General features: G+C 39.1%; 1 protein-coding gene across 3 annotated transcripts in view; it reads right to left on the reverse strand.

Annotated features, from left to right (window-relative positions):
- Positions 1–13627, reverse strand: part of UBR2 (ubiquitin protein ligase E3 component n-recognin 2) — a 56976-nt gene that overhangs the window by 8286 nt on the left and 35063 nt on the right. For all 3 annotated transcript variants that reach the window (XM_065679302.1, XM_065679303.1, XM_065679301.1), the window contains 16 exons: positions 11786–11888; positions 10926–11035; positions 10618–10698; positions 9530–9711; positions 8641–8840; positions 7162–7255; positions 5551–5712; positions 5111–5208; positions 4815–4887; positions 3976–4124; positions 3826–3881; positions 3315–3411; positions 2051–2118; positions 1424–1559; positions 754–844; positions 97–227 (listed from right to left, as the gene is read on the reverse strand). In XM_065679302.1, coding sequence (XP_065535374.1) covers positions 97–227; positions 754–844; positions 1424–1559; positions 2051–2118; positions 3315–3411; positions 3826–3881; positions 3976–4124; positions 4815–4887; positions 5111–5208; positions 5551–5712; positions 7162–7255; positions 8641–8840; positions 9530–9711; positions 10618–10698; positions 10926–11035; positions 11786–11888 — 1831 coding nt within the window. The remainder of the gene's footprint in view (positions 1–96; positions 228–753; positions 845–1423; positions 1560–2050; positions 2119–3314; positions 3412–3825; positions 3882–3975; positions 4125–4814; positions 4888–5110; positions 5209–5550; positions 5713–7161; positions 7256–8640; positions 8841–9529; positions 9712–10617; positions 10699–10925; positions 11036–11785; positions 11889–13627) is intronic.

A 13627-nucleotide genomic window follows, 5' to 3' on the forward strand; every position in this document is an offset into this window, starting at 1 on the left:
ACAAGCCCACATTTATTCACTCACCATCTCAGAAAAGAGAGTATAAATGTAATTTATTTGTATTGAAAAGCTGATGTAACACAAAACAGATACTACCTTGAATTTCTGAGGGTGCAGGGACTCCATTTAAGTAATGGAAAAACAAAGCAGAACATCTCAGGAAAGGCATGATTCCAGCTTTTAGACTCCTCCACAGGTGCCAGCCTGAGGAAATTTCTTTCAAGGCACTTAAGAGAACACAATAAAAAAATCATGTCACTTTGACAGCTATATTTAGTAAGTCTTCAGTCAAATTTCATGTTAAATTACTGATGTTCAACTGACGTAAGCATTATACCAAGTGTTTATTTCACAGCTGACTCCAAGACAAAGAACAAAACAGAGATTCATAAAACCAAAAGCAACTGGGACAGTAAATGAAGGGAAATTGTGCACAGGCATTTCAGATCCCACCAAGTTTTATGTACTCAGACACTGTCAACCCCAGACACTACACATCTGCAAGCTGATTAAAAAAAATGTTCCAGAGCATAATGCTCATGAGCAGGTTTCTCCACGAACACAGGAACTGACAGAAATAGTTACTTCAAAAGAAGTTACTTCTAGAAGTAGGGGATAAAAAAAACCCAGGTGCATGAATTTCCAAGTTAAACATCTCATTTTTGACAGCATTAGTGTATGGAATTCAGTCAGTAGTTAATGTTGAGTTCAGGAGAGAGAAAGCATTACAAAATGTTAACATTGCACTTTTACCTTCCTGTACACTGGCAAAGAAATTTATACAGTGTAAGCACAGCTACTTCCTCTTCACTGTTAGTGTTTTCTTGATCCATGCCATTCTCTTCTGAAGAAGAAAGAGTAATAAGCAAGTTACTTCATATATAAGCGTTTCTACACCAAGAATGTATTTCTTCAAGTTTTGAGAAAAAGGCCAAAAGTGAAACAGTCCACTGGGCTACAATATGATGTATTGGAAAGAGGTTTCCAGCTCACATCTTATGTTGTAAGTTTATGCAACTGTCAACATCAGAGAGGCCCTGGTTTACATGTTCAATTGGCTGGGATTCTTAATGCACCTGCTTGGAGTTCTTTGCTTTTGGCACACCTTAGCTTATCCAGTTCCTCCTACCAGGAGATACATAGATTACTTTGCTAACTGCAATTCATGCATCACACAATGCTTAAGCCAAGTCTTTGCAATACTACATTGCTACATGACTTAGAAAGCTGGGATTCATGATTAGCTATGCTCCAAAATACCTGCAGCGTTACGCAATAGAGACAGAAGACTGAACTTTCATGAACAGAATTTAGAAGTATTTTGTGACTATAAACTACACAGATTTACCAATAGCACCCTAGTGTTTTCCAAGTACAGAACCGAGGAATCATTTCATTGAAAGTTGCAAGAACGTGGCATTACCTGTTGATGAGGTAAGTAAGATTTGTATGATGTGTGCCATTGTGACAAGATGAAACAGGTGAAGATCTCCAGTGCCAAGACTAACCCCTGAAAATTCCTGACAGTGTATGGCAGGGAAAGAGAGCACCAAGCTTACCTGCAAAAGAAAACAAGAAAGCTGGAATATGCCTTCTCTTTTTGAATCTACCTATTTTCTCTGCTCGTGCTGCGGCTCCCCTAAGGCTAATTCTGAAGTTAAATAACCAGCAACAATTTAAGGGAACAGCGAGTAACTACATCAGGGGGCTCTGGGGGTGGTGTTGAGTTTTGGTTGGTTTTGGTTTGCTTTTGTTATTGCTGCTGTTTTGTTCGGGTTTAGTGGTTTGGTGGGAGGGTTGGGTTTGGGTTTTTTTTTGCTTTAACATTCAAACAGTACACATTCTGCCTCGTTATCCCCCTTTACATTTATAGATAAGAGTACTTGAAATGTAAATGAGTCTTTAAATTCTATTAAGTAGTGAAAAAATACCAAACCCCTGAACATTTTGAAAGGTTCCTAACCCAGAGTAAAGAGGAAGTTTCCAATTAAATTCTTACATAGTGCCTACTGGATCAAAGCATTCTTACTGTATCTGATGGAATACTTACCAATAGGTGAAACATGTCAATATCAAGTATGCAAGGAAGACTTCCATTTTTTTCATTAGGCACCAGTGCTGAGTATTTTAGAGAGAAAAACACACTTATTAATTGAACATTTAAATATTAAAAGGTTTTAGTGCACTTCAGTTATAAAACAAGAGTCATCTCCTTGGTTTATATGCTTTAAAGTACTTGAAATACAAATGTGCCCGTTTGGGCCAGAAAGTCATGAATTTCAGAGGCTTTCAATATTTCTGGAATAGACTTTTGCCTACTTAACTATAATGTACTGAAATGAAACAAACCCAAAGTAACTACCACAAAACAAATGCTGCCAGTCACTACTCCCACAGTGACTTCTCTTTCATTGCTTTGGTTTCTAGTGGGAGATAAAATGAGATAGTATCTCAAGCTTGGACCCAGAGAGCTTGTGACTACACAAGGCTCATGCCTCGTTTAACTCATCTGTGTGACAGGCTCAAAAATACATTGCTAAAGAGTCTCTTAAATTCATTATCCCTAATTAAGAGCTAGGTATCAGTCTCTCCATCTCTCTAGTATTCACATTCACAGTAACCACAAAGTATTAACCAAAGCACAAAGCAGGAATTAATAAATCCCAAGGCCATCTAAAAGCAACCCTAAATTGTTTTGCAAACATTACAACATATTTAAGGTAACAATCAAGGAACAGTTGCAAGTACAATCTGATTTACAACACAAGAGCAAAAGTGCAGCTATGAGAATAGTTTTACAATACAGATGAAAGCATTAAGCTGCCAAGTTTAAAAACACTACTACAGTAAAAAATGGTCTCATCACAATGACTTCAAAATGCTTCAGTTGCAGACTGCTGCCTTGCTGGCCAAAAACTTAACCTGTGGTATCTTGAAGCTGCTTCTATCAGCAGACATACCACCACCACTCTGATTGCAAATGCTTTTACTTCTGTAAGCAGATAGCCACAGAACTCAAACCAGGGGTGTGAAAAATGCTTCTATCAAAAATGCAACCAGAGCAAGGGACTTCCAAAACTCAGCTTTTCTTCCCTAAGTTATCTTTATGTATCCTTCATAGAATATTGACTGATTGAAGGCTAATATTTTTCCTTACTCTTAGGCTTGAAAAATACACTAGCAAAAATACCACCTCTTGGTTTATTACTTAAAACCAATGCATAAAACAACCTTCTTGTAACCATGACTAATGACATTCTGTAAGCATTTTTCTCTATCTCCTTGTAAAAAACAACATAAGGTGGTGAACTTACATGCTAAGAGAGTACAAAAGTGACCCTGTACTGCTGAAAGAGATGAAACTGTCCAGTGAGCTGCTGCAAATCTTGTTAATGACTTAAGGCAGTCATCCTTGAAAAACAAAGAGACACAGCCACAGTTAATAAAGTTCCTCAATATGAAAAGGTTGTTTGACTTACAGCATTTGAGCAGACCCCTCAAACCACTCTCATCAGCTACAGTTGAGCATCTAAGTACATGACAGATATTTGTTTATGCAAATATACAAGTTCCCTTCAGTATTCTTATTTTGACTGTTACCATAAGAAACTAGGAGTTTACAGCAATATAACCCAAAATATAATGGTTTTGCTAGATTTGATTGTTAGGTAGATGAATAATCAGATACTGACTGATTAAACACTGGTATCCAACAAATAAAATTATCACATAACTGGAACTTAAAATTTAGATATTCTGCATTAAAGCAGCAGAATTCCCTCTTTTTTCCACTGATTCAGAGAGGAATTGCTACTTGATCCTTACCTGTCGACAAGGTAAGTGACCAAACAATGGTTTATCTTCATCAGCTAAAATCCGTTCTGGAAAAAAACAAACACACATATATTTCAGCAGTTTGAACTTAACTAAATTCCAAAATTCAGACAGAAAGGAGCAAAATGAATACGTTAATACCTATAGTCTGTATCGTGTATGCACAGCTTCCCCAACACATTATAGGTACACGTGGATCTTCTTCATTTGGATGAACCTTCAAGCCTACTTTGTATGTTGCTGTACCAAAAGTTGTCAACATCTCTTTTATGCTCTCAGAATAAGGATTCCTGAAATGAAGAAGACAGTATTACTAGTTCATTATTTTCTCCACTGGCAGCATAGAACTTTTAATAATGAGTATTTACCCCATAGCGGAACTCCAGTACCTTTGTTTGGATCTGGGATTCTGTACCCCTTTTCCTGTGACAGAGATGCTCCCCAATTATTTTTTGATTATTTGATTGGAATGGATCTCATTTTTTAGTATTAAGAAGATCCAGTCTTCAAAGACAGTATAGTTAGGGCTAAAGTAAAAGCATGCGGTGTGACTGATCCTCAGTCACATCCCCCACCTGAGGAAAGGTAGGCTCAAACACAAACATCCCATAACAGCTGAAATTACATATTAGCATACTCTCCATTTAATAGTCTTCAGGTTTTACTTGTGGTACTGAGCTCTACAAGGGCTCTTTCATCCAGTTACAAGTAATACGGAAACAAAGCTTAATCCTGATGCCTATGCAACTGCAGCATTTCTGTATATCCACTTACTACATTCACCTCTGAAATTCTACTGCATTATTTACTACTTGTGGGTTGGACTTCAATATTATCATAATAATGGGATCAACTTTTCTTATTAAAGCAAAATCCATATATTTTTTAATTACTGAGACCTTATAACACAGGAGTCACGTTCTATTTTCATGTTACCATTTCATGATTCATTTTTCATGATTTAAGATGGAAATACATACTTGGGTTTGAAATCCGGTCTAAATCCTTCAGGCAATTGCAGCTGATCCATTTTTTCTGAATGACCAGAATTGCCTGTACAAGCAAGAAGTAATAAACCACAAATTATTCACCTATATGTACTTCCTGCAGTATAAAAAGGTGCAGGAGGATACAGGCATAAACTGAAATTACAAGCTGTTCTGACCACTTTAACAACCATCTCTCAACTCCACTGTGGTAGAACCACAGTACTCAGTCTTTTCCATGAATATTGTAACATTCTCACATACAGATACACACATCTCTTCAGACTTACTTGCACCATCTTCATCTCGAAGTAAATGCAGTGCTTTTATTTGCTGGGATATTGTTTTGATCCACTGAGTTAGGTTTGGTTGGCTTGAAAAGTTTAACCTGTCCAAGAATATACATAAGCAGAATACATACATGAGTTAAAAACAAACTATATGCTGAATTAGTATTTAATAGGCATCCCATGTTCTTGTGTTTCTCAACAATCTCTGCTGTGCTACTTCTCTATGTTCAGTTCTTCTCCTGCAGGTCTTACACTTTACTCTCTCTTCATGCTCTAAATTCCATACTATTCAATCATCAAGTCAAGTCCATAAACCAAAATAAGCAGGCAGGCAATCCATTTGAGATAAAACAGAAGATAATAAACGCCTTGAAAGGGTGTTTTGGGGTGTGGGATTTTGGTTTTTACATTTTTTGAGGACATCTATAAAACCAACAGACCTGTTAAACAAAACCCTTGGTGGAGGAAGCAGAGGAATAACGGTGTTGCTTAAGCATTCACAAAGCGGGCAAAGGAATTCACCATTTTCTACATCGTAACTTGTGTGTACTCGTAATCTTTGCTGTCTTCGTTGCTCTTTTGCTTGGACAGCATCGAAATACCTTTAGAAAAGAGCAAAATATTAGCGGCAAATTATAAAAACATTAACATAGAGATAAATAAATTCCCATGAAGGCCCTCTTTTGCCTTTCCTAGATATACATGAAAGAATTATTGGAAGAAGAAGGTTCTACCCTGTAGACTGATAAAAGTATTACTAACTGCAGACTAAGGTTTTGGCAGCCAAAATCCCCCAAAGTGCTGAAGGTCACTGGGCTGTCAGGTCTCCGCTACAGCAATTTCCATTTATGATAATAAGGGTAAGGGGAAGAGGCAAAAAAAAAGTTGAAAGTTCTCAGTTTCACATAAAGGTTTAAGGGAGATGACAGGAGCATTATCCCTGTGCTTATTCCATTACATGCCACAAGAGAGCACTAACTGGAAGAAATGGTGGCTGATCTCCAAATCCACATGAAAAGGAACTGGATTCACTGCTTTGTTAAACCTAACTGGTATTCCTCTGAGATGGTTTAGAGCATGCCTGACAATGACCCAAAATTGGACTGAATACAGGCACCTAGGGACATTTTCAGGAGTTAATGGCAACCACACAGGACAGTACATAAGCTACACAAGAAGATGCGAAACACATCTTCAGTGAGGAGCGCTATCAAAGACCACGAACCTGCGCACGGTTACAGCCACAGAATCTCTGGGAGCTCCTAACAACCTTCACACACATGGCAGAATCTGAAACCAGGCACTGAAAAGCCATGCCAAGCACCAAAGCAAAGGCCTAATCAAAGTCAAGAGGCTTGAGTGGTTTGCATTTTTCACACGGTATTGGCACCATGTAGGCACTAAGCATTTTTATCTCCCTCCAAAAATCCAAGAATAACGGAAAAAGGCTTATAAAAAAAAAGACTAAGAAGAAAAGATAAAATTGAGTTTATGTTGAAGACGAACTAGGTAGCAGATGTCTCTATTTCAAGTTTGACATGAAGAAGGAATTGAGAATGCAAGGAATGCATTCATTTAAAACTCCAGTAGAGAGCACAAGAAGCAGCAGGAACATGTTTATTACTGAACTGCACACAACCTCCACCAATCTGAGCTTCAGTGTTCTATGTGCACCACAGGGGATTATGCATAGGGATAAACAATCAAAGAGAATGAAAGCTGCCATGTGTGGGGTTGGAACTAGATGGATGATCTTAAGGTCCTTTCGAATCCAAACCATTCTGTGACTTGGATTCCTCTTTACCAAGATGACAGATAGTAAATGAAAAAATTTTGACCAAGTTTACGATATGTATTGCAATATTATTACAATGATTCTATTATAATGATTACTACTCGGTTTTCCCCACAGGAAAGCTGGTTTCATTGCTATATGAAACTCTTTAAAGTTTAATACATGCCAGTCATTTTGCCATTAAAATTACTGCCATTAGGCAAACCAATGGCATGACATGCTATTTAGACAAAAAAACTTATATAAAGCTTTTTACCTTTGCCAACAATGAGCATGCATAATATGTCCACAGCTACCCGTGTGTGTTCCACATGACAGATCTGGATGCATGAATAATGGGTCATACTTTTCTGTGTTTGAAATAAAATGAAACAACTTTGAAATAAAGAGTTATCAAAAGATTTAACTACAGATAAACATTACACATTTATGTTATTATTAAACTTTATGACAAAAGTGTAATTCATTTGATGAAGCATAAAACCTATTACTAATTCACAACATTTAGATCATTTACAAGCATCACGTCATTTTGTTTTGAGCACATGTACTGTACTTAAGCTTTCAGAGGTACTGGGCTGTGGTAAAAGTCCCCAAGATCTACCTGCAGTTTTGGTGGTTCAGTACAATTAAACAATGAGTCCAAGAACACTGATCTTCAGAGAGAGAGTGCAAAATGACTGAGTGCAGAAATTTTCTGCGTTTGGACCAGGGCAGTGACTGTCCCCCTGCACTGGGCACTGGTGAGGCTGCACCTCGAATCCTGTGTTCAGCTCTGGACCCCTCACTACAAGAGAGACATTGAGGTGCTGGAGTGGGGCCAGAGAAGGGCAATGGGACTGGTGCAGGGCCTGGAGCACAAATGTGATGGGGAACGGCTGAGGGACCTAGGGTGTTCAGTCTGGAGAAGGCTCAGGGGGGACCTGATGGCTCCCTACAAGTGCCTGACAGGAGGATGGAGCCAGGAGGGGCTGGGCTCTGCTCCCAAGTAACAAGGGATGGGACAAGAGGAACCGGCCTCAAGCTGCCCCAGGGCAGGTTCAGATGGAGCTGAGGAACAATTCCTGCCCCAGAGGGTGCTCAGGCATTGGAACAGGCTGCCCAGGGCAGGGCTGCAGGCACCGGCCCTGCAAGGGTTCACACCCCGTGGAGACGAGGCCTCAGTGCTATGGGTCAGTGGTGGCCTTGGCAGTGCTGGGGAATGGCTGGACTGGATGACCTTAAAGGGCTCTTCCAACCTAATTGATTCTGATTCTGCATAGAGACTATAGGGGAACCTTTGTAACAATGTTCACTGATCATTGTGATCTGTTTCACCAAGTTAACTAAATCCAAGCGTTTTTTATTATCACTGAGAGGCATTTCAGATCATGTAACTGACAGGAAAGAAATGTCTATCTTGTGCTTTTGCAGCACTACATCAAGACCTCTCTCTATAACTTTAAGGGTGGTGTTCAAGAACAAGCATTCCTGCTTCTAAAGGGGTTTTTAAACAACAGACCATTTATTTCCAATTATTTGTGGCAGAACATTTGGATAATGCCTTGAAGTGATTTAAAACACACACTTCTACCTCACTAAAAATATGGGAGCTTCACGACTGATCATAATGAAGTCATTCACAATTACACAGTTAATACAAGAAGGTGAGGCCGCGGTCTTAAAAAGAGAGCAGGTAGTTGTTACAGTGACTTGACATTCCTTAATATTAAAGACAACTCTAAACATTACTTACCAGGGTCTGGAGTAATTTTGCTTCTATTTTTAGACAATACAGTTGATCGCTGAATAAAGGCTGCCAAGACCATAGCCCTGCTGTCCACTTTAACTTCTTGCTCCTCCTGACACAATATACACATAACAACCTGTCTGTGTTCAGCTACTCTAGTTTGCTCTGGTCCCAAGGCTGTGAGTTTTGCATCCGAAATTACAGGGCTGGAATATTCAAAGAACACCAGTGAGCAAATGATTTTAGAACACTGCAAATCAGAGCACGATTTAAATGTGATTAAAGAGCTTTTGAGCTTCATGATAAATGCTCTCTGACAAAAAAGACTTTTGGCATTTATACAATTCCTGTGTCCCCAGAAATAGAACATATTTTCCAGAAAATAATCATACCCTCCTAATAGTATTACACAGTTTAACACAGAAACTGTGTCTGCAGTCCTCCATCATCACCATCCTGTAAGTGCCTGACACAGATTCTGAAAACACTCTCCACTTCCCCACAAAACCATCAGCATGCTTCCATTTGTATTTTCAGCTAGGAGCAGAATGTCTTCCAGATCCTCAACAAATATATAATCAGCTATTTTCCATTTACTATGTTTTTATCACACAGTCTTTTCAGGGTCATTAACAATTTACTCAATGGCTTGATACAAAAAATTATTTGCCTAAGTTGAGCACTATGAGGATGGGATGAGAAAGGAATCAGTATCTATCCCACCATCTTGACAGAAAGTGGGAGGAAATTATTCCATTTACTGCTGCTTTTTTGGGTCTCAAACTTATGAATGGTTTTCCATCAAGACTAATAAAAACACTTTTTAAAGCAGCCACAATAGCACAATCTGATATCAAAGTTAAAGGAAAAAGCAATTTAATTGAGATTCCTTTACCTATTTTCATGTATCCCAGAGGTTGAGGTATCGAGCTCCTCCAAAGTCTGCTGAAAGAGTTCTTTGTTTTCATTAATGAAGTGCCGCTGCATCTCAGACATCTGGGCCATGATCTTCTCCCTGCGCAATCTGGCGATCTCAGCTTTCCTCTTCCTTTCAGCTTTGTCTTTATCGCGTGAGCTCTGAAATCGTATTGTTCACTCAGTTTTTAAGCCTGTTGCAGCAGACAATTCTAGCTACTGCAATGTGTAACTTGTACTAACCTCCAAACAACGAAAATCTCATAAAAACAGATAGAAGGCCACCAAAAAGCTATTTTGTGCCCCCTTTTGTGCAGATCCAGAAGGGTACCTCTCTCCCGCAACCTTTTCGTGTGTTTTTTATTTCTTTTCCCTTTTCAAGCATTCATAACAGGCTGCCCAGGGGGGTTGTGGAATCTCCCTCTCTGGAGCCATCCCAAACCCGCCTGGACACGTTCCTGTGTGCCCTGCTCTGGGTGGCCCTGCCTTGGCAGGGGTTGGAGGGGATGAGCTCCAGAGGGCCCTCCCAGCACTGATGGTTCTGGGATTCTGTGATAGATAAAAAGGTAAGCAAGTGACACATCTTGTCTCTAGCGCTGCTCTCCATCTGTACTAGTTGCATTCCTAAATCCACTACAGCGCTCCAAGGTCTTTGCGTAGCATCTAGAAGGTCATGTTGAGCTAAACAAACTGGCAGACCTTATCTGAAATAAGCATGGCAAAACCACACAGATACTACTTAACTTTCCAAGGAGGCTGAAATTACAGGAAGAGCAGACTCATTAAATGCTGTGATCAGTACTACAAACAGTCCTAGGGAGTACACTTGCAAAAGATTTGAAGACCACAATCTACAAAACGAAGGAAATAGTCCAGGGACTCTCCCAATAGGTCTTTCAAACAAATGAGTTTCATCTATAAAGCCACAAGACAGAATTCCAGGAATCACTGATATTTCCCATCTCTGAATTAAAGCTGCAATTAGAAACACAGTCACAACCCTAGTCACAATGCTAGCCACAACCCAGACCTGTCCTGGATCAGCTAATTGTTACAGCTTGCTTTTACCTCCTCCATTATATTTCCTTCTGTCTCAGCCACAGGACTTGTAGAAGAGCTTTCTCTTAGTTTCTTGATAGTATTAAAAGTCTGTAAGAAAAAAACAACATGTATTTGTTTGTGACTTGTGACTATAACTGCCTAACGCTGCCAGGTAACGTGCAGTGTTGGGATCCCAGAAGAGAAAGAAAGTAGGTACACAACAAACCAATGTATGAAATAAGGAAACCTTCACAATGTGATCAGTAAAGTTACAAAACTCTTCTTTCCATGATTGTCAGCAGTTACATACAATGGAACGAGAACAGAATATTTACCTTCAATATCCATCTGATCATGTCCTTATGCACTTCCAGATGAGGTGCATTTTGCAGCGTTTCTAGCATGGCAAGTATACTAGGGGAATTATTTGGTGCCTCTCCTGGTCCTGAGAAAAATTACAATCACAACTGATTATACTGTCACCTGACAAACTAACCATTCACTAACATTAAAAAGCAACAAAACCCAAACCCCAACCCTTGGGTATGCTCAGCAGCTGAAGAATTCCTTCAACAAATAGGCACAATGTGTAACTTCCATTCTCCCCTTTGCAAGCACTTTCATTAATACCCTCTAAATCCTGAAATGTTAGAGGAAATAAGTCTTAAAAGCCTTGCTCACTGACTGTATTTTCTTACAAGACATGCACTCTGTGAGCTGCCTGGCTGTTTTCATCTTGGGAGCTGCCATGTACAACTTCCAATATTTTATTTCCCATCTATTTTAAAGGAAAGAGTCTTAGCAGCTTTTATGTCTCAGCAAAACTAGAGGCACTAGTCAGAAGAAACAAAGGAGAGTCAACATTAAAAGACTGATGGAGAACACAGCCACAGTTGTTGCAATTTTAGCATGTGATCCCGTACAGCAATACGTCTTGAGATGCTACTTACAGATATTAAAAATCAGATTTACTAGGAATTATTCAACTTTTGGATTTCTCCTCTAGGAAAACCTTATTATTGTTAACTGTCATAGGATCTACATATAAGTAAAACCCATCTACAGTTGACTTGGTAAAGTTTTGATGGATTAACAAGTAACACTTCCGGTGAACACAGTTTCAGAAGAATAAACCACAGATAATCGTATTTTCAGTGATTTAAGATTTGCTATACATCTGAAAAGAAAGGCATACTTGATATTTTCTGAGTGAAGGTAAACGTTACAACATTCTCTTCACTGACATTCTCTAGATGTTGTTTTTCTTCTTGTAGTGCCATTCCAATCAAATGCAAAACCTAGGTAAAAATTACAAGTTTTATTTCTTAAAGAATCCATAGAATCTCTTAATATGCTTTGTGTAATTCCTTAAGAGACAAGGAAGTCATACACAAAACTATATAGCAAGAATATAGAAGTTATTTCCATATACAACATTCCAAAGCTCTGTTACACAGGAGTAACAGTGTTTGCTTACAAAGTCTTGACACTTTGTCACATAAAACCCCTCCACATTACACCACTTGTATCCTTTAGTCTGCTGTCCTGTCGAGCCAGCAAGAAGACAATGCTTCTTAGGTTTCTCCCTAGCAACTGCATATTACAAACACAAGCCTCTGGACAGCCGCACGATGCACTCGAAATCCTTTTTACATACAAAGCTCAGCTGGCAAGTTAAAATGATTAAACTAAACTTAATCTAACCCTCTAGAAACACAGTTGAAAATAATGTTCCTTTTTAGGTCTGTAATCTCCTTGAACTTCCAGATGGAAATTACCCTCTTTGGCGCCAAGATAGTCTGAATGGCATTTTAAAGCTGGAATACTTAAGCCTTGGTGGGGAACTCTATCATGCGACCCCATACAGATTGGCAGGAAATACTAGACAAAAAGCATCACTGAATGTCTGGAATCAACACTGAAACCTGGAATGAAACAGTCTTAAATATCCACTGAAGAAGTGGTAAAACCTGAGCAGAGTCTGGAAACTGTCAGCATTTCTTTTAAGAAGTAACAGTCAATTTTTCCTCAGTTTATCACATCTAACAAGGTCTAATCAGATACAGGTCACCTCTTTCACTGCCTCATGTTAACCTTCGCATGATGCTTTCTAAGACAAGAGTGGTTGACTTGGGAAAGACACAGTCCAAATGCACAGCACCAGTGACTACAAAGCGCCACGAGTTTCTGAGCAAGGTCCCTAGCGAATGGCACAATTAGGAGAACGCCACAGAGGTACTCAAATGGCTGAGCACACTCTAGTTCAGTTTCCAAGTATGAAAATGAAACATTACTCTACCCAAACAGTTATTCCAAAGCCTGGCTTTCTCACATCACCCAAAGATAACTACAGTCTTCAATCTTTGTTTAGAATACTGATGTATTTCTCCGTTTTCAACTTTTGTGTAATACAGAACTGCTGATAGAAATTTCAGCTTAGCTCTAAAAGGGAATATACGGTCAATGAGATTGTCAAAAAATCAATACTCAGTTTCAAAGCCGGGGGCTCACTGCAAAATGTTCCTGATAAATTCCATCAACATTCTTCACAAGTTTGGGTCTGGACACTAAACCAACAACCCCCACCAATATGAACAGCCCTCTGATGGCAGCTTACATACATAGAAAATGACCATCACGGACAACAAAATCTGCAGTAACCCTCCAGGCTTCTCAAGACAAATAAGGACAAACAAAGAGCTCAGTTAAGTTTCCCAGAGCTGATACATTTTCAACTTGGGAAACTCTTTTCTGCAATTCTGTGATTTTTTTTTTCCCCCTAAAGTGATTTAACTTACACCGAAAATAAGCAAAGGAACATCAAGAATAAAAGTCACTCTGCTTTACTCAATACACATAACCTCAGATAAACTGGCTCTCCACCACAACAAACAAGATTAACTGATTCAAGCAGAATTCTCCCCTCTCCTGTGCATCCCACTGGAAATTTACCTGTCTTCTATTTACTTTTAAAACTAGACTGCATCGCATGCAGAGGGGCTTCCCTATGCTTGTGTATCAGAAAACAGCTTCCTTC

Source organism: Lathamus discolor, chromosome 5 (assembly GCF_037157495.1).
Source record: "Lathamus discolor isolate bLatDis1 chromosome 5, bLatDis1.hap1, whole genome shotgun sequence".
NCBI lineage: Eukaryota > Metazoa > Chordata > Aves > Psittaciformes > Psittacidae > Lathamus > Lathamus discolor.